At 44.8% G+C, this 15,866-nt stretch overlaps 1 protein-coding gene across 3 annotated transcripts in view; it reads right to left on the bottom strand.

The window, feature by feature from the left end:
- Sulf1 (sulfatase 1) overlaps nucleotides 1–15,866 on the bottom strand; it is a 173,080-nt gene that overhangs the window by 30,746 nt on the left and 126,468 nt on the right. For all 3 annotated transcript variants that reach the window (XM_036177976.1, XM_036177977.1, XM_036177978.1), the window contains 5 exons: nucleotides 15,676–15,826; nucleotides 14,600–14,775; nucleotides 12,274–12,402; nucleotides 11,937–11,993; nucleotides 10,543–10,672 (listed from right to left, as the gene is read on the bottom strand). In XM_036177976.1, the coding sequence (XP_036033869.1) occupies nucleotides 10,543–10,672; nucleotides 11,937–11,993; nucleotides 12,274–12,402; nucleotides 14,600–14,775; nucleotides 15,676–15,826 (643 nt within the window). The remainder of the gene's footprint in view (nucleotides 1–10,542; nucleotides 10,673–11,936; nucleotides 11,994–12,273; nucleotides 12,403–14,599; nucleotides 14,776–15,675; nucleotides 15,827–15,866) is intronic.

Below are 15,866 nucleotides of genomic sequence, written 5' to 3' on the forward strand. Positions count from 1 at the left end.
GATTGTAAGACTCTGTCTCAAACAAACAAACATATGAAAATATGACATTGATTTGTTTGGGTCCAAAGCAGCCATGTCGCAGGAGTGAGTCCACACTTTGGCTGGATACTGCCACCTGCAACAGCTCCCTGGTGACTCTCATGTGTCATTCTTGGACCTCCTTGTAGCTGGTACCCTTGCGGGAGGCAGGAGAGAAATATTTAAGTCTCAACAACTCAGGTGCTTGAGCTTTGAGAAGGATCTAAATGTTTGGGTTGTGTTGTGTGCAAGGGAAGTGTGTCTAGAAATGTGTGGATGTGATTATCTCAAAAATGATTGCGGCAGGACAACACTGTGACCCGTATGTCCACGAGTCAGGATTTGTGCTCGTTTAAAAGTAACCAGCTGGCCTTACCCCCTCTCCAGCGAGTGGACTAATGATGGAAGTTTGGCTTCAGAGTCTGCTCCAAGCAAAGGGGAACCCACCACTTTCCAGGTAGGGTTCTCTAGCACTCAGAAGGTGAGCACTGAACTTGAGAAAGTAGTGTAAGAGAGAGACCCAAAGGAAGTTCTGAGAGCGGCCCCTCAAAATTCTGTGAGAGGCCCAAAAGACGTTCTCAGAAGCTGATAGACATTTTCACTAAGGAATAACTGTCTGCCATATAGAATTCTGGTTGTTGGTAAGTTCTGCTGAAAGAGGTAACATTTCATAGTTTGAAAGTTGGGGGTGGTGGTTGGTTCAGTGTGTCTGTAGATGTCTGTTTCTGTACTGAATTCAAATGGTGTAAGGTGCAGCCACCCACCTGGGTAATCTCCACTGCCGGCGTTTGCAATGCATTGATGCCTTTTACAGCCAAGCTTAAGCCTGCAAAGTGCTGCAGCACCAGCCACACAAGACAATGGGGCTGGTGATTCCATCCTTAGAAATCGAGGTCTCTCTGTGGTTCCAGTTCATGCTATCTCTGGTACAAACAACAATCACTTCTGAGACTTGGTCTCAGCTCCTGGGTTCAAGTGATGCTTCTGCCTCGGCCTCTGGTAACTGGGGCTGTCAGTGTGTACCACCACGCCTGCCTGGCCAAATAGTTACCGCTGAACCCAGGACCTTGGTGCAAACTTTCTGAATGTTCTCAGCCACGGCACATTAAAGGTTTTCTGCCTTTTCTTTTTCTTTGTAGTGAGGAGGAGCTGACGGGATGAGCAGAGTCTTGTAGAACACAAAGCTGTGTGTGGGACTTTCAGTGACCACCTATTTGGAATCTAACCCGTTTTGCCACCAGCCAAATTCCTCATGGATTTCCTGTGGTGGGGGAACGGGAGTTCCTTCCAGAGCAGTGAGTTTAAGAATCTTGGTGTCTGGTACTGTCTCTGGAACAGACAATGCTTCACACAAGACCACACACACACACACACACACACACACACACAGAGCTACGTACCTGCATCTACACACACTTTTGGATAAGGCAATATCCACTGACAATTATCTCAATTATCTTCTCCACCATGGACCTGCAGAAGTCACAGACCCCTCCGCACAACACAATTAGCTGGAGGCTTAGGCAATCTTCCCAAGGCAAACATACCAGGAATTTCAATGAAACAAAATTACCACTTCAGTGCCTCTTACCAAGACAATTTTTATGACCGTGCAATAAAATCTTGGAACAGCTGCTACCAAAATGGCAGCTTCACTGGGCGAGTTTATAGGTGGAAACAGAGACAGGGAACTTCTAAAAGAATTATTCTGAAATTAAAACTGCAAGCTGATCAGTGGTGGAAATAAGAGAAGGTATTTGCCTCTCAGCTCTTTGGTGAGGTTCAGCTTGAACTTGGCTGAGGCACCTGCTGATGGAAAGTGGAGTTGACTGTGTCTGTTCAGCAAGCACCCTGCAGAAACATGGCCATCCCTGTCTATCTTTGATCTAATCCTGAGGCTCCTGAGTAAATCAGTTCATCACTCTGTCCACCTCTCAGCCATGTGGCAGCCATTCTCTCCTCCCACAGGTCTCTCCCCTGCTGTCTGGAATGATATCATTTCAATCCTCATTCTGCTTTCTGACTGATAAGTTTGTGTTCATAGTTTATCCTATGTTCTTCCTCAAAGGGTTCTAGATACAGTCAGCAAGGTGATGGATAAAATTATTTGTTGAGTCTCTTCAGTTGTTATTTTAGCCTTTCCCACTACACTGACTTGGAATTGGGGGCGGGGCAAGACCATGTATCATGTCCCCAAATGGTCCCCCAATGCTATCTCAGTGGAGTAGCACTGAGTTTGGTAGTCACGTGTCCAGATTGTTGGCTGTTTCCATCTGCCTGTGTGTAAATAGCACCAATGAAGAAGACAGGGCTGGTGATTTTCTTGTGCACAGGCACACCAATACCACATGCAGCTAGACTCGTATAGAGTCGAGTCAAATGAGAAAAACCTCCCATAACTTTTGAAAACATGTTCATCATTACCATCTTTACCTGCACCATCAACACTGCTGCATGCTTGTTTGAAGTTCAGAGCTGGTGACATGAATTAATTCCCACAATCCTTACAGCTCCCTAGTGGGCTGCCACTCACGTTCATGGAGCCAGTAAATGTTACTCATAGTCTGTCCTGGACTTAGAGAAAGAAGTCAATGGAAAGTTCCGCCTTAGAAGTTAGAGAAGTTGGGAGTTACATGGTATCTACTTCCCAGTTGTCTGCAAGCCTAATCAAGGCTGCTATGTGAGGGAGCTGCCTGAGTCAGGAGTGTGAGTGGAAACAACAACCTGCAGAGAGCTCCCTGTGGAAAGTGCTCTGCTCGGCTAATGCTGTAGTTATCACATCTTTTCACGCACACTGATGTGCTGTTCTTAACAGAATTGGAAGTTATGAGAACTTATGTAGTAGCCATTTTTTTAAAATTTTTTTTAAACTTTTTTTTTTTTTTTAAGATTTATTTATTATGTATACAGAAGAGGGTGCCAGATCTCATTACAGATGGTTTTGAGCCACCATGTGGGTTCTGGGAATTGAACTCAGGACCTCTGGAAGAGCAGTCGGTGCTCTTAACCTCTGAGCCATCTCTCCAGCCCATATAGTAGCCATTTTTAAAAAAGGTAAATATTGAGTTGGGTGTCTGAAAACCTCAACTTTAATTGTCTTTTGCTCCTAACTCTAGGATTTGAGCAAACAACAGAACCTCAGCTTTCTTCCAGACTCTGCATCTGGTAAAATAATACCTGGTTCTCTTAGCCCTAAAGATGTGCTATAAAAATTATTGAGTGCTTTGAGTTCTAAAGAGAAGATGTGGTATGTGAACTCGGGCCAGTGGAAATTGATTTTTAAAAGTGCTTATCTAGTCATAGGACAACTTATTTTCTGGGTATAAATTCTGGAATAGAGCAATTATTATTTAATAGCTATAACTATTTTTTTCATTTTTAATTTATTTAATGTGTGTGTGTGTGTGTGTGTGTGTGTGTGTGTGTGTGTGTACATACCAGAGCTCATATGGAGGTTAGCAGATCAGTTGCAGTAGTGTGTGTATTTGTGTGCATGTATACACATACCATAGAACTTGTGTGGAGGTCAGAGGCTAACTTGTAGGAATTAATATTTCCCTTCTACCACATGGGTTTCTGAGACTGAACTCAGGTTGTCAGGCAGGGTAGCTAGTATTTTTACTCACCGAGTCATCTCACTGGAACATTTATGTTTTTAAAAGACATGGCTTTACTGTGCACCCTATGTGGTAGTTTGAATGTAATTGGCCCCCATAAGCTCATAGGGGGCAGCTCTATTAGGAGGTGTGGCTTTGTTGGAGTGGGTGTGGCCTTGTTGGAGGAAGTATGTCACTGTGGAGGCAGCTCATATGTGCTCAAGATACTTTACAGTGTCTAAGACCACTTCCTGTTGCCTGTGTAAGATGTAGAACTCTCAGCTACCTCTCCAGCACCATGCTGCCATGTCCTAACATGATAATGGACAGAAACTCTGAACTGTAAGTGAGCCATCCAATGAAATGTTTTCCTTTATAAGAGTTGCCATGATCATAGTGTCTCTTCACAGCCATATGTACCTGAGAATAGTCTTGAATTCCTGGACTCAAGAGCATGATCCTCCTGTCTCAGGCTCCCAAAGGCTGGTGCTACGTGGGAGGTGGGCTATCAGAACAGAGGGGTCTATGGCTTTGATTCACACATACATTTGGGTTTGATCTTAGACTTCCCGTTCTGTTTTGGTTCGTGGATTTTTCCTTCTGAGCCTCAGTCTCTCTGATTGTACATTAGGCATGGAATGTCCACCACAATACTTGGCAACTTTATGACTCTGGTTACTTCCTTCTGGATAACCCCTAGGTGATCATCAGGGTTCCTACATTCTGGACTGCATATATCCCTCAGATTGCATGTGGATGCTGTGATTTACACCTCAGTATATACTTGCCCGATTAAGAAGCAAACAAACAAAAAATGGGCCCCAGTTTCTTTTTTCAAATGTCTACTGTTGTCCAGGGACTAGATACAAGCTGAGTTTTATATACACAAGCTAATTCTCCAAAGTGTGTCTTCTTACGTACCATAATATAGGTCAAATCATGTTCTCGGAAATGTAATCACCGCGCAGTAGTTTTGTGATGACCTGGTTAACTTTTATACCAGTGTCAGCATCCTAAACCCAGCTACCTGGAGGAGGCTATGCGATGACATTTCCAAACTCCACGTTGGGAATAGAAGGACCATATAAATGTCTCCATCCAAACCACGACTCAGCTCACACTGTAAAACTTTCTCACAAACAGGAGCTAGAGTTTTGCCAAGGAGATTTAGCTCCTGTTTTCTCGAGATGGGATGGGATAGATGGAGGAAGGGAAGAGGTAGGAAGGAAGGAGAAACAGAAAAGAAAGTTCAGTGTGGATAACATCTGCATAAGGCAGATGTGGGGAAAGGTATGGTTCCGGTACTTCATGTCAAACAGGACAGTGGACAGACCAACAGCTGAAGGCATTTCTGAAGAGCTTGCTGTGGGCCGATGCATCAATCCTAGTATCTGATTACACAGAAACCCACATGATCTTTACAGTAACCTCTATGGCTGGCACTGCTGTGTCCATACAAAAGATGACGAAACTGAGATAGTACGGGTAAGTAACTTGTCCAAGGGCGTGTGGACAGCAGTGTAATCCCAAGGTTCCTGGAGCATGACTGTGAGAAGCATATTGGCAGGCTGGAGAGATGGCTCAGAGGTTAAGAGCACACTGGTTGTCCTTTTAGAGGTCCCAATTCCCAGTACCCACCCACATGGTGGCTCACAACCATCTATAATGAGTTCTGGTGCCCTCTTCTGGTGTACAGGTGTACATGCAGACAGAACACTATATAAATAATAAACAAACAAACAAACAAACAAATAAATAAATGCAGGAAGAGGAGGAGGAGGAGGAGGAGAAGCAGCAGCAGGGTGGGCCTCAGGTGAGAGGGGAGCATTTGGGAAGGCAGAGGCAACAACTTACATGCAGGCTATCAGGGTGTCATGGGATGAGACAGGTAAAGTCTAAGTTAACCATGGTGGGTGACCCAGGGAGACATCTACAACCCTGCCGCGAATTTAACCAGGGTCCAGGGGCTTCCTGGAAATAAGCTGCTCATGTCTGGCAAACTAACAAAGCCAGCCAAATCTTACTGGAAAACGTCCTTTTATTCACGTTCAACAGGAGGCCACAGTGTGAGCGGGACAGGCAGTCAGAAGAGGAAGCATTCGGTGAGAACACTGACTTCAGAGCAGAGAAGTCCGGTACTCAGCAAACTCCATCCCAGTTCTTTGACAATCCTGGCAGCTGTCTGGATGTGGGCCTTGGAGTATTTTTAGTACATCCCTGACTTCATATATACAGAACAGCGAGCAGGCAAACCGGACTGGGAAGATGCTAAGATCCACAAATTCAATGAAAGGACATGAGATCTGCTCTATTAAAATGACACCAAGCTTCCTTTTCTCCCCATGTAAAATGTCAGAGAAATATAAAAAGTATTTCAGGAGTGGATAAACAGAGAGTTTCTCCTTCACGTGGCTCCTGCTTAAGGAATCCATGTCTCTACTGTGAGGACGAAGAAGAAAACAATTGTCCAAGAGTGTGCACTTGACATTTGGACTTCTCGGCTTTGCCTGCTCAGAAGTCTCTTCCAGAAGTTTGAAAGAGAGCTCACAACGATCTCTTCCCCCAGAAGTTTGGATTGAATTTGTCTGGGTGGACTTGTACATCGGCTTTAGATGTCACAGCGCAGTCAGGGCTGAGGGCCGTGGCCCTCAGCGGAGTTGTCAAGAGAAAGTCTACCATCTCAGGCTGTTGTAGAGACAAGTTACCAGACAGGAGCACATGATTGGAAGTGAAGAGATGTAAGTTAGCTTAAGTTTTCTAGATCAAAATTTCCTTGGTCAGAAAATGCCATCATTCAACTAGGGTTTCTAAGACTCTTCCAGCTTTGGCAGTGTCTGATCCTAGGCTTGATGTTCTTACCACTGGTTAATTAGAAACCAACAGCACAAAAGCTGGGGGAGGGGTGCTGGTGGTGCACATTTGTCATGTGGACCCTTGAGGATACTGAGGTAGCAGAAAGGAGAGTTCAAGGTTAACCTGGGCTGCATAAGGAGACCTCCTCTCAAAGAACAAACAGAAACAAGCACTGATAGTTTCTGAAACTCTCCCAGGTGGGAGCCATGTGCAGCAGGAACTCAGCATCCCCCTTAGATTTTGCACAAGAGCGTGAGTGTGTTTATGTGGTAGCACGATGTGTGCACACAAATGTGCTTGGGGCAGAATTCCTAGCTGAGAGGGTGGTGGGAATTCACACTTTGTCTTGGATTAATGCAGAAACATGGAAGCAATGCAAACACATATGTCCATATTGTCATAATTAATCCCTGCTGGTGGTTCTGCGCGCACAGTCAAGGAGTCATGCCAAGCGTCTGGGACTCCAGCCCGCTTTGACTCCCTGGAGGCTTCGTAGAAATACAAACAACAGGTAAAAGGGCCTGGAAGGACAGTTTCACCGGGGAGACATTACTCCCAGTCTCTCCTCACGTGTCAGGCATATGAGAGCACTTGCTCCTCACCCTTCTGAGGTTGACTTTCTCTATTCTAGAGACAGAAAAGCTGAGGCCTGGGAGAATGTGAATGACTTGTTCAGGACACACACCTAGGAAGCAGCGGTTACTATATCCAGCCGAACCCTCTTAAGCTCCCTTCTATGTTCTTTGAATTAAGCTGCTTCATGTGCTCTTCCTAACTACCTAGGTGACCAGGTAAGGATGGGGGTCGGGTGGGAGATATGCACTGTCTCTGGGGGGCTGGGAATGACAAGAATAGAACTGACATTGCTGGTTTTTTTCCAGTACCCCACAAATTGTCAGGCATGAGGATAAGGCTGTTAACCTTGGCAAGAGGAGGGCATGGGCCCAATATGAAGCCAAGGATCAAGGGTGGTTGCCAGGTTGGAGAAAAAGCTGGGTTGATAGCGCATGTGCCTGGCATGTGTGAAGCCCTGGGCTCCGTACTAGAAAGAAATGAATGGACTTGACCTAGTCAGCTCTAGCCCAGGCTGTCTCCTGAACTGTCACTCTGATCCCCAAGCCATCCAACCTTATTATGTGGATTCTTTTTCTTTTAAATCAGTGATACTGTCTGCGAAAAGGTAATCTTCAATGTAGCCAGACAGAAAGGCAAATGGGTAGGAGGAGATCGAGTACTCTATACAACATGAAGCTGACACCAGAGCTGATCTCGGCTCCTAAAACTTTCTTGACACTGCCAGATTCTCCCCAGTAGGCACTGGAAGACTTGTTGACAGAAACTGCTAGGCTCCATGGTACCTAATCAGTGGGCTGGGGTAGAGGATTTATATTTTGACAAGCCCCAAGGTCAGATTGATCTTGCTGGTCCAGGGGCCACACTCAAGGAACCATGAGATCATAGTCACTATTCCCCAGTGCCACTGGGACACCAAGGCTTGAGAAAGCCACTTCCCCTCACATCCCTTCTCTAATCCCATCTTCTGCCCAGTTTAAAGAATGTCTATAGGAAAAAAAGTTCACCGTCTAGGCATAGCCTAATTCCTTGTTCATCATTCGGGTGCTTCTAAGGAAGGCAATCTCTGACATTCTCAAATACCCGTGTGAGGAAAAAAAAATCTAAGTTCAGACTGTTCCACATGGAAAGAAAGTAACAGAGGAGGTACATTCTAGAGAGACAGCCATAAAAGCACTCCACAGGAGCAAATTAAATTTAGAAAACTACGAAAAAAACAAAATTAGGTTTTTAATATAGTTACCGCACAGCATGCAAGTGTGAGGCTTTTGCCAAAATGACATGATTGCGTTTATGCTCCATTTGCCCTCTAGGACATAGGCTGAAGTTTCAGCACAAGCCATAATGAGACATCTGCAGAATGGTATGCTGAAAGATAGATAAGCAGCGTGCCTCATTCCCAAATCCATACCTTGCTCTCCACGGAGAGGGCTCAGATCCTAACAAGATTAGCAATTTGCAGACATTAAACATTAAACAGTGAGCATTTCCAACTCCTGAATAAAGTGCATTAGCCTGTTGAGGCTAGTTCCTACAAACTATCTGGGAGCTTCAGAAGAACCTTCATAATAATACTTAAGAGTATTCATGTGAGATATTAAAGACTTTGAGTTAAAATATGATGACTAGGTCTAAGCTTTTCTATGAATCACTTGAAAACTAAGGCTGACTAGAATTATACGCAAGTATGATTTTATGCCTTGAAACCCTCTTCCTTCCCAACCTTTTACACTTCAAAGTAACTCTGCAAACAAGAAACTGAGAGGCAAGAGACTTGGGATCACGTTGTCGATCATGACGTATTTAGCATACTGGGGAACTTATAATAAGAACACACTGGACGAGGCCATTAGGTAATAGCTAGGTGGCCCATTTCTCATGCCTAGTATCTCTAGACAACTACGTGGATATCTAAGGTTCAGAGACATGTGTAATAAGAAGAAATTCCCCACAGGATTTCCCAGCACTTGGGAGGCAGAGGGAGGTGGATCTTTGTGAATTTGAAGCCAGCCTCGTCTACAGAGTGAGTTCCAGGACAGCTAGGGCTGTTACACAGAGAAATCCAGTCTCGAAAAACCAAAACCAAAACCAAAACCAAACCAAAACCAAAAATAAATTAAAACAACAACAACAACAACCCTCTTTCTTTAGTTAAGGTAACTTATCTCGGAGGGCAGTGAGTGCTTTGTTTATTTGTTTAGGTTAATCTTTGTTATCTTTAATTTTGTGCATATATATGAGTCTGCGTGTGGGTATGTGCCCCCGAGGGCCGGAAGCCTTACTTAGGGGGCTAGAGGCATCAGATCCCTTGGAACTGCCCAACTCGAGTGCTGGGAACTGAACTTGGATTTTCCGAGAGATCAGTTTGCATTCTTTATAGACAAGCCATCTCTCCAACCCCTTGACTATGTTTTCTTAATTGGACAATTCCTGCTTAGATTCTAGATTTTTCATCCAACTGGCCATCTGTTTGTACGATGGGGATTCCCATGGTCACAAACGAAAAAGACACACAGGTTACAGTCAGCAGGCAGACACAGATCGTACACACTGAGCCTTGCATGAGACAGAAGTCTAACTAACAGATGGGGCGGTCCCCCCCCTCATTCATTCATTCATTCATTCATTCATTCCTCTCTCTTTCTTTTATTCTCCCCTCCGTCCATTCCTCCCTTTTTTTTTTTTTTTGCCATTCCATTGGGACATGGGATTTCCCTTTAGTCTGTATAGATTTCCTTTTATGTAGCACAGTTTCCAACCAAAGAGTTTTTAAAATTATTGGTGGCCACATGCCCCTACTTTTTTGCTTTCTTTTTTTCCCTTTCTCTGTGTTTTTTGTTTTTGAGACAAAGTCTTACCATGTAGCCCAGGCTGGCCTGGAACTCATGTAGACCAGGTTGGCCTGGAACTCACAGAGACCCACCTGGGTGTCTCCAGATTGATGAGATCACAGGTGTGTACCACCATGCCCAGCCCAATTTTCTTCTTGGTGGTGTTAATTTGTTGGATAGTATTTTCCATTCTCTGATGTCCTGGCCAAGCCCCAATTTCATAACCACAGCTGATCTGATATCAAAAAGTTTGTGAGCTAGAAATGAACATACAGGCTGTTTTTTCTTCCCAGCTGTGGTACAGATCCCACCATACACCCTGCTTAGACCTCTCACTTCTGATTGGAATGGAAAGTCCCATCCAGTCACTGTTCAGCGGCCATCTACATCCTGAGTACATGATCTTTAGAACACAGCTAGATGGCCCACTCTGATGTAACCAGTTCCCTTTGGCATAGAAATCCCTCTGAGAGCCATCTTTGTTCACAAGAGGGAGCCTGGGTAGTGACAAGAAGGCCAGGCTTGGACAGTTCGACAGTTCTGGAGGTGCGGAGCTGTCACTGAATTTGCCCGCATCCCCCATGTAAATCTTTGGGATACACAAATGTCTGAACTGTTTCACTGAGCAGTGGAGAGCACAGGAGGGTGGGGGAGAACAGCGCTGCACTCACCTGCCCGGGCTGCTCACACGCTGTCTGGTATCGGGACTGCTGGCACAGCTCCTTGACTCTTTCATACTTGGGCAAGTGGTTTGATTGCTGGATGTTCTTGCTGGATTCCTCCTTCTTCCGTAAAAATTTCCTTTGACAGAAAGGGGAAAGCTTCTTACTGGAGAACCACCTGATCATCTTCCCAATTCCCGCACACCCTCCTTCCCCATCACAGACACCCCACACCTTTCAGACAGGATGGCTCAGATGCCACTCTGTCTGCAGGAGCTCAGTGCAGGCTGAGGCCTTTGTGAGCACTGCAAGAGGGGTCCTGGGAAGATGCAGAATCAGCAGAGGAGCCATCACTGTTCCTGGAAAGCACTGTTTCCAACACTTAGCTCTGTATACATACTCAGGGTTTGCCAGGCGGTGGTGGCGCACGCCTATAATCCCAGCACTCACACTTGGCAGGCAGAGGCAGACAGATCTCTGTGAGTTTGAGGCTAGCCTGGTCTACAGAGAGAGTTCCAGGACAGCCAGTGCTACACAGAGAAACCCTGTCTCAAAAAACCAAAACCAACCAACCAAAACCATCCAACCGAACAAAAACTCTCCAGGTTCTTTTTTTAAATAAACAATTGCATTAATCATTAATCTCTCTCTCTCTCTCTCTCTCTCTCTCTCTCTCTCTCTCTCTCTCTCTCTCAATTTATACAAAGAGAAAAAACAAAGCAATGCAAACCAGACATTCCAGAAGTGACCACGGAAAGAATTACAATGATATTTATGTATATAAGTTAATAGAAATGTATACAAGTCAATAGTTCCTTATAAAGAGAACATAAGGAAAAAGTCAGATTGAGCGAATGGGTACAGGCAAGACTTACAGGACTTGGGAGGGATGGAAGAGAAAGTAGTTGACTTGCTAAGAGACAAGGTTGAGAAGCACCACAGTGAATCTCTACCCACAGAGAGGCTCCAGTCCCATCTGATGACAATTTACTCCCTAGAGTTCTACTGTAGTAAAAATGACTGCCAACTAGCAGGGAATCAGCTATTCAAAGTGTGGGGCCAGGGAGATGGCTCAGCAGGAACCTGCTTGCTGAGCACACCTGACAGCTGAGTTTGACCTCCAGAGCATGCGACAGAAGGACAGGACTCCTGAAACTTGCCCTTTGATTTCCATGTGTGTGCCATGCACACACGCACATGCACACACACACATGCACACACGCACATGCACACACACACTCACTTATAAATAAAACGAAGTAAAATAGTAAAGTCAAACTTGAAACTGGGCTTGTGAAATCTCCGTGCTTACTAAACCAAAATAAGAAGGGGAAAAAAATACCCAGCAGGAAGAGCTGCCCACAGGAGCAGTTCCCAGAAGCACCCCAGGAACCAATAATTACCCTCTTTCCACTAGGAACGTATCACGCCAAATTTTGGCCTTCTTGTTTGTTCGAAACCTGAAAGCAAAATAATAATATTTACTGTTAGCATCTGGATGTTTTCCCAAATGGATCTGTGCTAACAGTTTATTTAAAGAAACACCATCCGCTTCCCACAGACCATGGTTGCATCGCCATCAATGCGCAATTCACAAACAGCCGAGAAAGGCTGAGTTTGTAGGAATCCTCGTGGGGAAAACTTATTTTATCTCCACGGTTTTCAGCACTGTCTGGCTCTGGGTACCAGTGAGAGCTTGGTGTGCTTGGGGGCTGGCTGAGAGAAGACATGTTGACACACCTGTTACCTGGCTTTTCCAGGTCTAGAAGCTTGAGAACAGACTTGCCATCCACATCAGGAGGGGGGTCGAGCCCTGCAATATCCAGGATGGTGGGAGCTAGATCGATGTTCAGAACAATCTGTGGGACTCTGTAAAGAGACAGATGGTTCCAGGCTAGACCTAAAGCAGGTAGCAGAGGGTGATAGAGATGCTTTTTTCACAGCCATGGCTCATTGACCATCAAGCCTCTCCTTCCTCTGTTCCCCTAGGGAAGAGTGAGTGGTAGACCGCAATGACATTGCTGATTTTCAGGGAGTGAGGGCAGGAGAGATGCCCCTTAACCACTGCGTCTTGAGCACACAGCCAGGCAAGATGTCTACTGATACCTGGTGCTTTTAATTACTTTTCATTATTGTTTTTAACTATGTGTATGTGCAAAGGGGTGCATGTGGGTGTGTGCATATTTGTGTGTGCACGTGTGTGTTTGCACATGGGTATGTGCATGTGAAGTGCTTACAGAGGCCAGAAGTGTTGATTCCCTGGAGCTGGAGTTACAGGAAGTTATGGGCTATCTGATGTGGGTGCTGTAAACTTGGGCTTCTCTACAAGAGCAGTAAACGCTCTTAACCATGGAGCCATCTCTCCAGCCCCATGATGTGTGTGTGCGCGCATGCCTCTGTGGGTGTGTGTGTGTGTGTGTGTGTGTGTGTGTGATATGCTTCTTCTAAAATGTGATACTCCAGAACTCCTCTTGAATTAAGCTATAAATATTGTAAGAAACCATACAGTTTTTAGTTTGTTTTATGACTAAGACCTTCAGTGTACAAAACTAACTACAGATGACTATACCCAGACAGTTTCCAATGATTTTTCAAAACTACTTTTCAGTTAGCATACAAGGAAATGAGACTCATTATGACATTTTGTATTATACTCCTGGTTTCTCTGCCCTAACCTCTCTTTGTTCTCTTCCTGGCACTCAAATAGTCTCCTGATTGCTTTCATGTAACATATACTCTATTCCCCTTTCCCTGTAATAATCTTAACAGACATAGAACCTTCTTCAAAGAACCCATCTTCCTCCCATCATCTTATCCCAGCAGCAGGTAAGACCCTATACATGAAATTCAGAATCCTGGGCTCTAGGGTTCCAGTGACACCACTTGCAGCATCAAGAATTCTCAGAGACTCACAGCCAAACACTAGGCAGAGCCAGGGAAACCATGCAGAAGAGAGGCAGGAAGGATTGTAGGAGCCAGAGGGGTCAGGACAACAGGGGAACACGGCCCACAGAATCAACTAAGCAGGGCTCATGGGGCTCACAGAGACTGAAGCAACTATCACGGAGCTTGTATGGGTCTGAGCTTGGTCTTCTGTATACACCTCATGGTTCTGTAGCTGAGTGTTCTTATGGGACTCCTAAAGTGGGAGTGTATGTGGAGGGGGTGTCTCTGCTTTTTTGGCCCGTTCTTGGGACCCTCTCCCTCCTACTGGGTTGTCTCATGCAACCTTGACATGAGGGTTTGTGCCTAATCTTATTGCATCTTGTTACGCCATGTTTGGTTGACATCCCTTGCAGGCCTGCTCCTTTCTGAAGGGTAATGGAGAAGCAGTTAATCTGGGAGGAGTAGAGAGAGGGGAAACTTCGGTCAGGATGTATTGTATAAGAAGAGAATAAATACATAGAAATAAAGATGGGGTGCAGAGAGAAAGAATTCTCAGGTAGGTTCCCATTCTGCCTCTATGGCTTCTTGGCTTTGCCTGAGTCTACTAGACACTGTTTGGAATTCTACTCTGAATTTTGTCTTTCACGATTTTCATAATTCTCTATACACTTGATCTCAGTTTACTATAAAGCAAGTTAATATGGTAGGCAAAGGGCATGGACACCTGTGTCTGTGATGAGGGCATCAGTGGAGAAAGGGACACAGGACCAGTCTCAGTGACAGAAACAACTCATTTAAGTGTCTTTTCTCTTAAAAGAAAACCAGGCATCGTAACCCATAATTAAAAGCTAAGATGACTTTGGGCTTTGTAAAATGTGACAGTGGACTTTGATTCAGAGAGGGGTGGTGGTCTCCAAAAGTACATTCTGGCCATGTACACAGGGCAAGAAGGACACGTACTCTTCTCAGTTTGAGAGAACCAGTCACTGATATTTTAAAGAGTATAGTTTGGTTACTAGGTGACAGGAAAGGTCAGTTACCAACCTGTCTCTCTCTCTCTCTCTTTTTTTTTTTTTAAGTTCTGGATGGAAAGAAACCAGATACTGAGATTAGGATCTGAATTATCTTAGATGTTGCATCACGGAGCTGTGACAGCTCCATGCTACAGAGAAATACGTACATCGATCCTGGTTCTATGCTTGGACCACGAATAAAGAAAGGCACACGGATGTCAAAGTCATATGGCATGGATTTCCCCTTGACCAGTCCAAACTGTCCAATGTGGTAACCATGGTCAGCAGTGTAGATGATATAAGTGTTGTCCAGCTCGCCTGTCTCCACAAGCATGTTGTACAGCTGTAACAGAGCATGGGACAAGTCAGAGCCAAGTGTGACATGGGAGGTGACCTGCTAGAGCTTTGCCCCAAAGGACTTTCCCGAAAGGACCTGGCTGGACTAGAACTTACAGAGCTCCACCTGCCTCTGCCTCCCAAGTGCTGAGATTAAAGATGTGCCCCACCATGCCTGACTCTCATCGTTTTTCAAAAGCCAAGAGTTACTTTCGTAAGGCTGGCAAACAGGGACATCATCCACATTTTAAAATACTTAATGATCCTGGTGGGGGAAATATGCCACACTACAGTCAAAATGTAGCTTTTTTTTTTTTTTAAATCTAGTACATTCTGCTTACAAGATTTGTTTCCTGTTTGCTAAACAAGCAAACAACAGAACAAGTCATGAAACTGCCTCTCCTAGCAAACTCTCTAGATTTCACTTTGAAAATGTTCACTTCACCGCTTTGTTATTTAATTATTATGAGTGTAAAGAAGACCCAGTCTGGGTAGAACCAGTCTTCTTTCAAAAGCCAGACAACACGATCATACTTGGTTTCCATTTTTATACTGCAAAGATGAAGTGGAGTCGCTGTTTGCGTTAGATAGGCTCCTTAATGCTAACTTCTCCACAATTCTCACCAGTTCCTAGCACATTGTATTAAATCTGCTTTAGTCACTGACACAATTTGTTCAATTTCTGAAAGCATTTGAGAGTATGGACCTTTGTGATATTTTGATTTTTCTGTCCTTTGTCACTGGCTCCTTAAGAATCAAACTCGAAGAAATAGGATAAGGGGACAGGGATGAGGGTGTCACTGACCACACTTGTTTCTCTGTCTTCACACAATAATGGGAAACAAAAACTGGATTGACTGGAGGAAGTTAGATGAAAACATGTCACCATGCAGGGAGGTGGCCTTACCCTCTCTACAGAGTCATCAACTGACATCAGAGTCTGAAGCCGTTTGCGCTGGAGGACATTGGTGAACTCCATGTGGATGGGCAGCATGGGACCCGTGTACTGCATGATCCAGTGTTTGTCCATGTTCGGCGCATAGTTATAGCTTGGAGTTCTGCAAACACGCAGAAAGCACTCTTATCATAAATACATTT

Source organism: Onychomys torridus, chromosome 2 (assembly GCF_903995425.1).
Source record: "Onychomys torridus chromosome 2, mOncTor1.1, whole genome shotgun sequence".
NCBI lineage: Eukaryota > Metazoa > Chordata > Mammalia > Rodentia > Cricetidae > Onychomys > Onychomys torridus.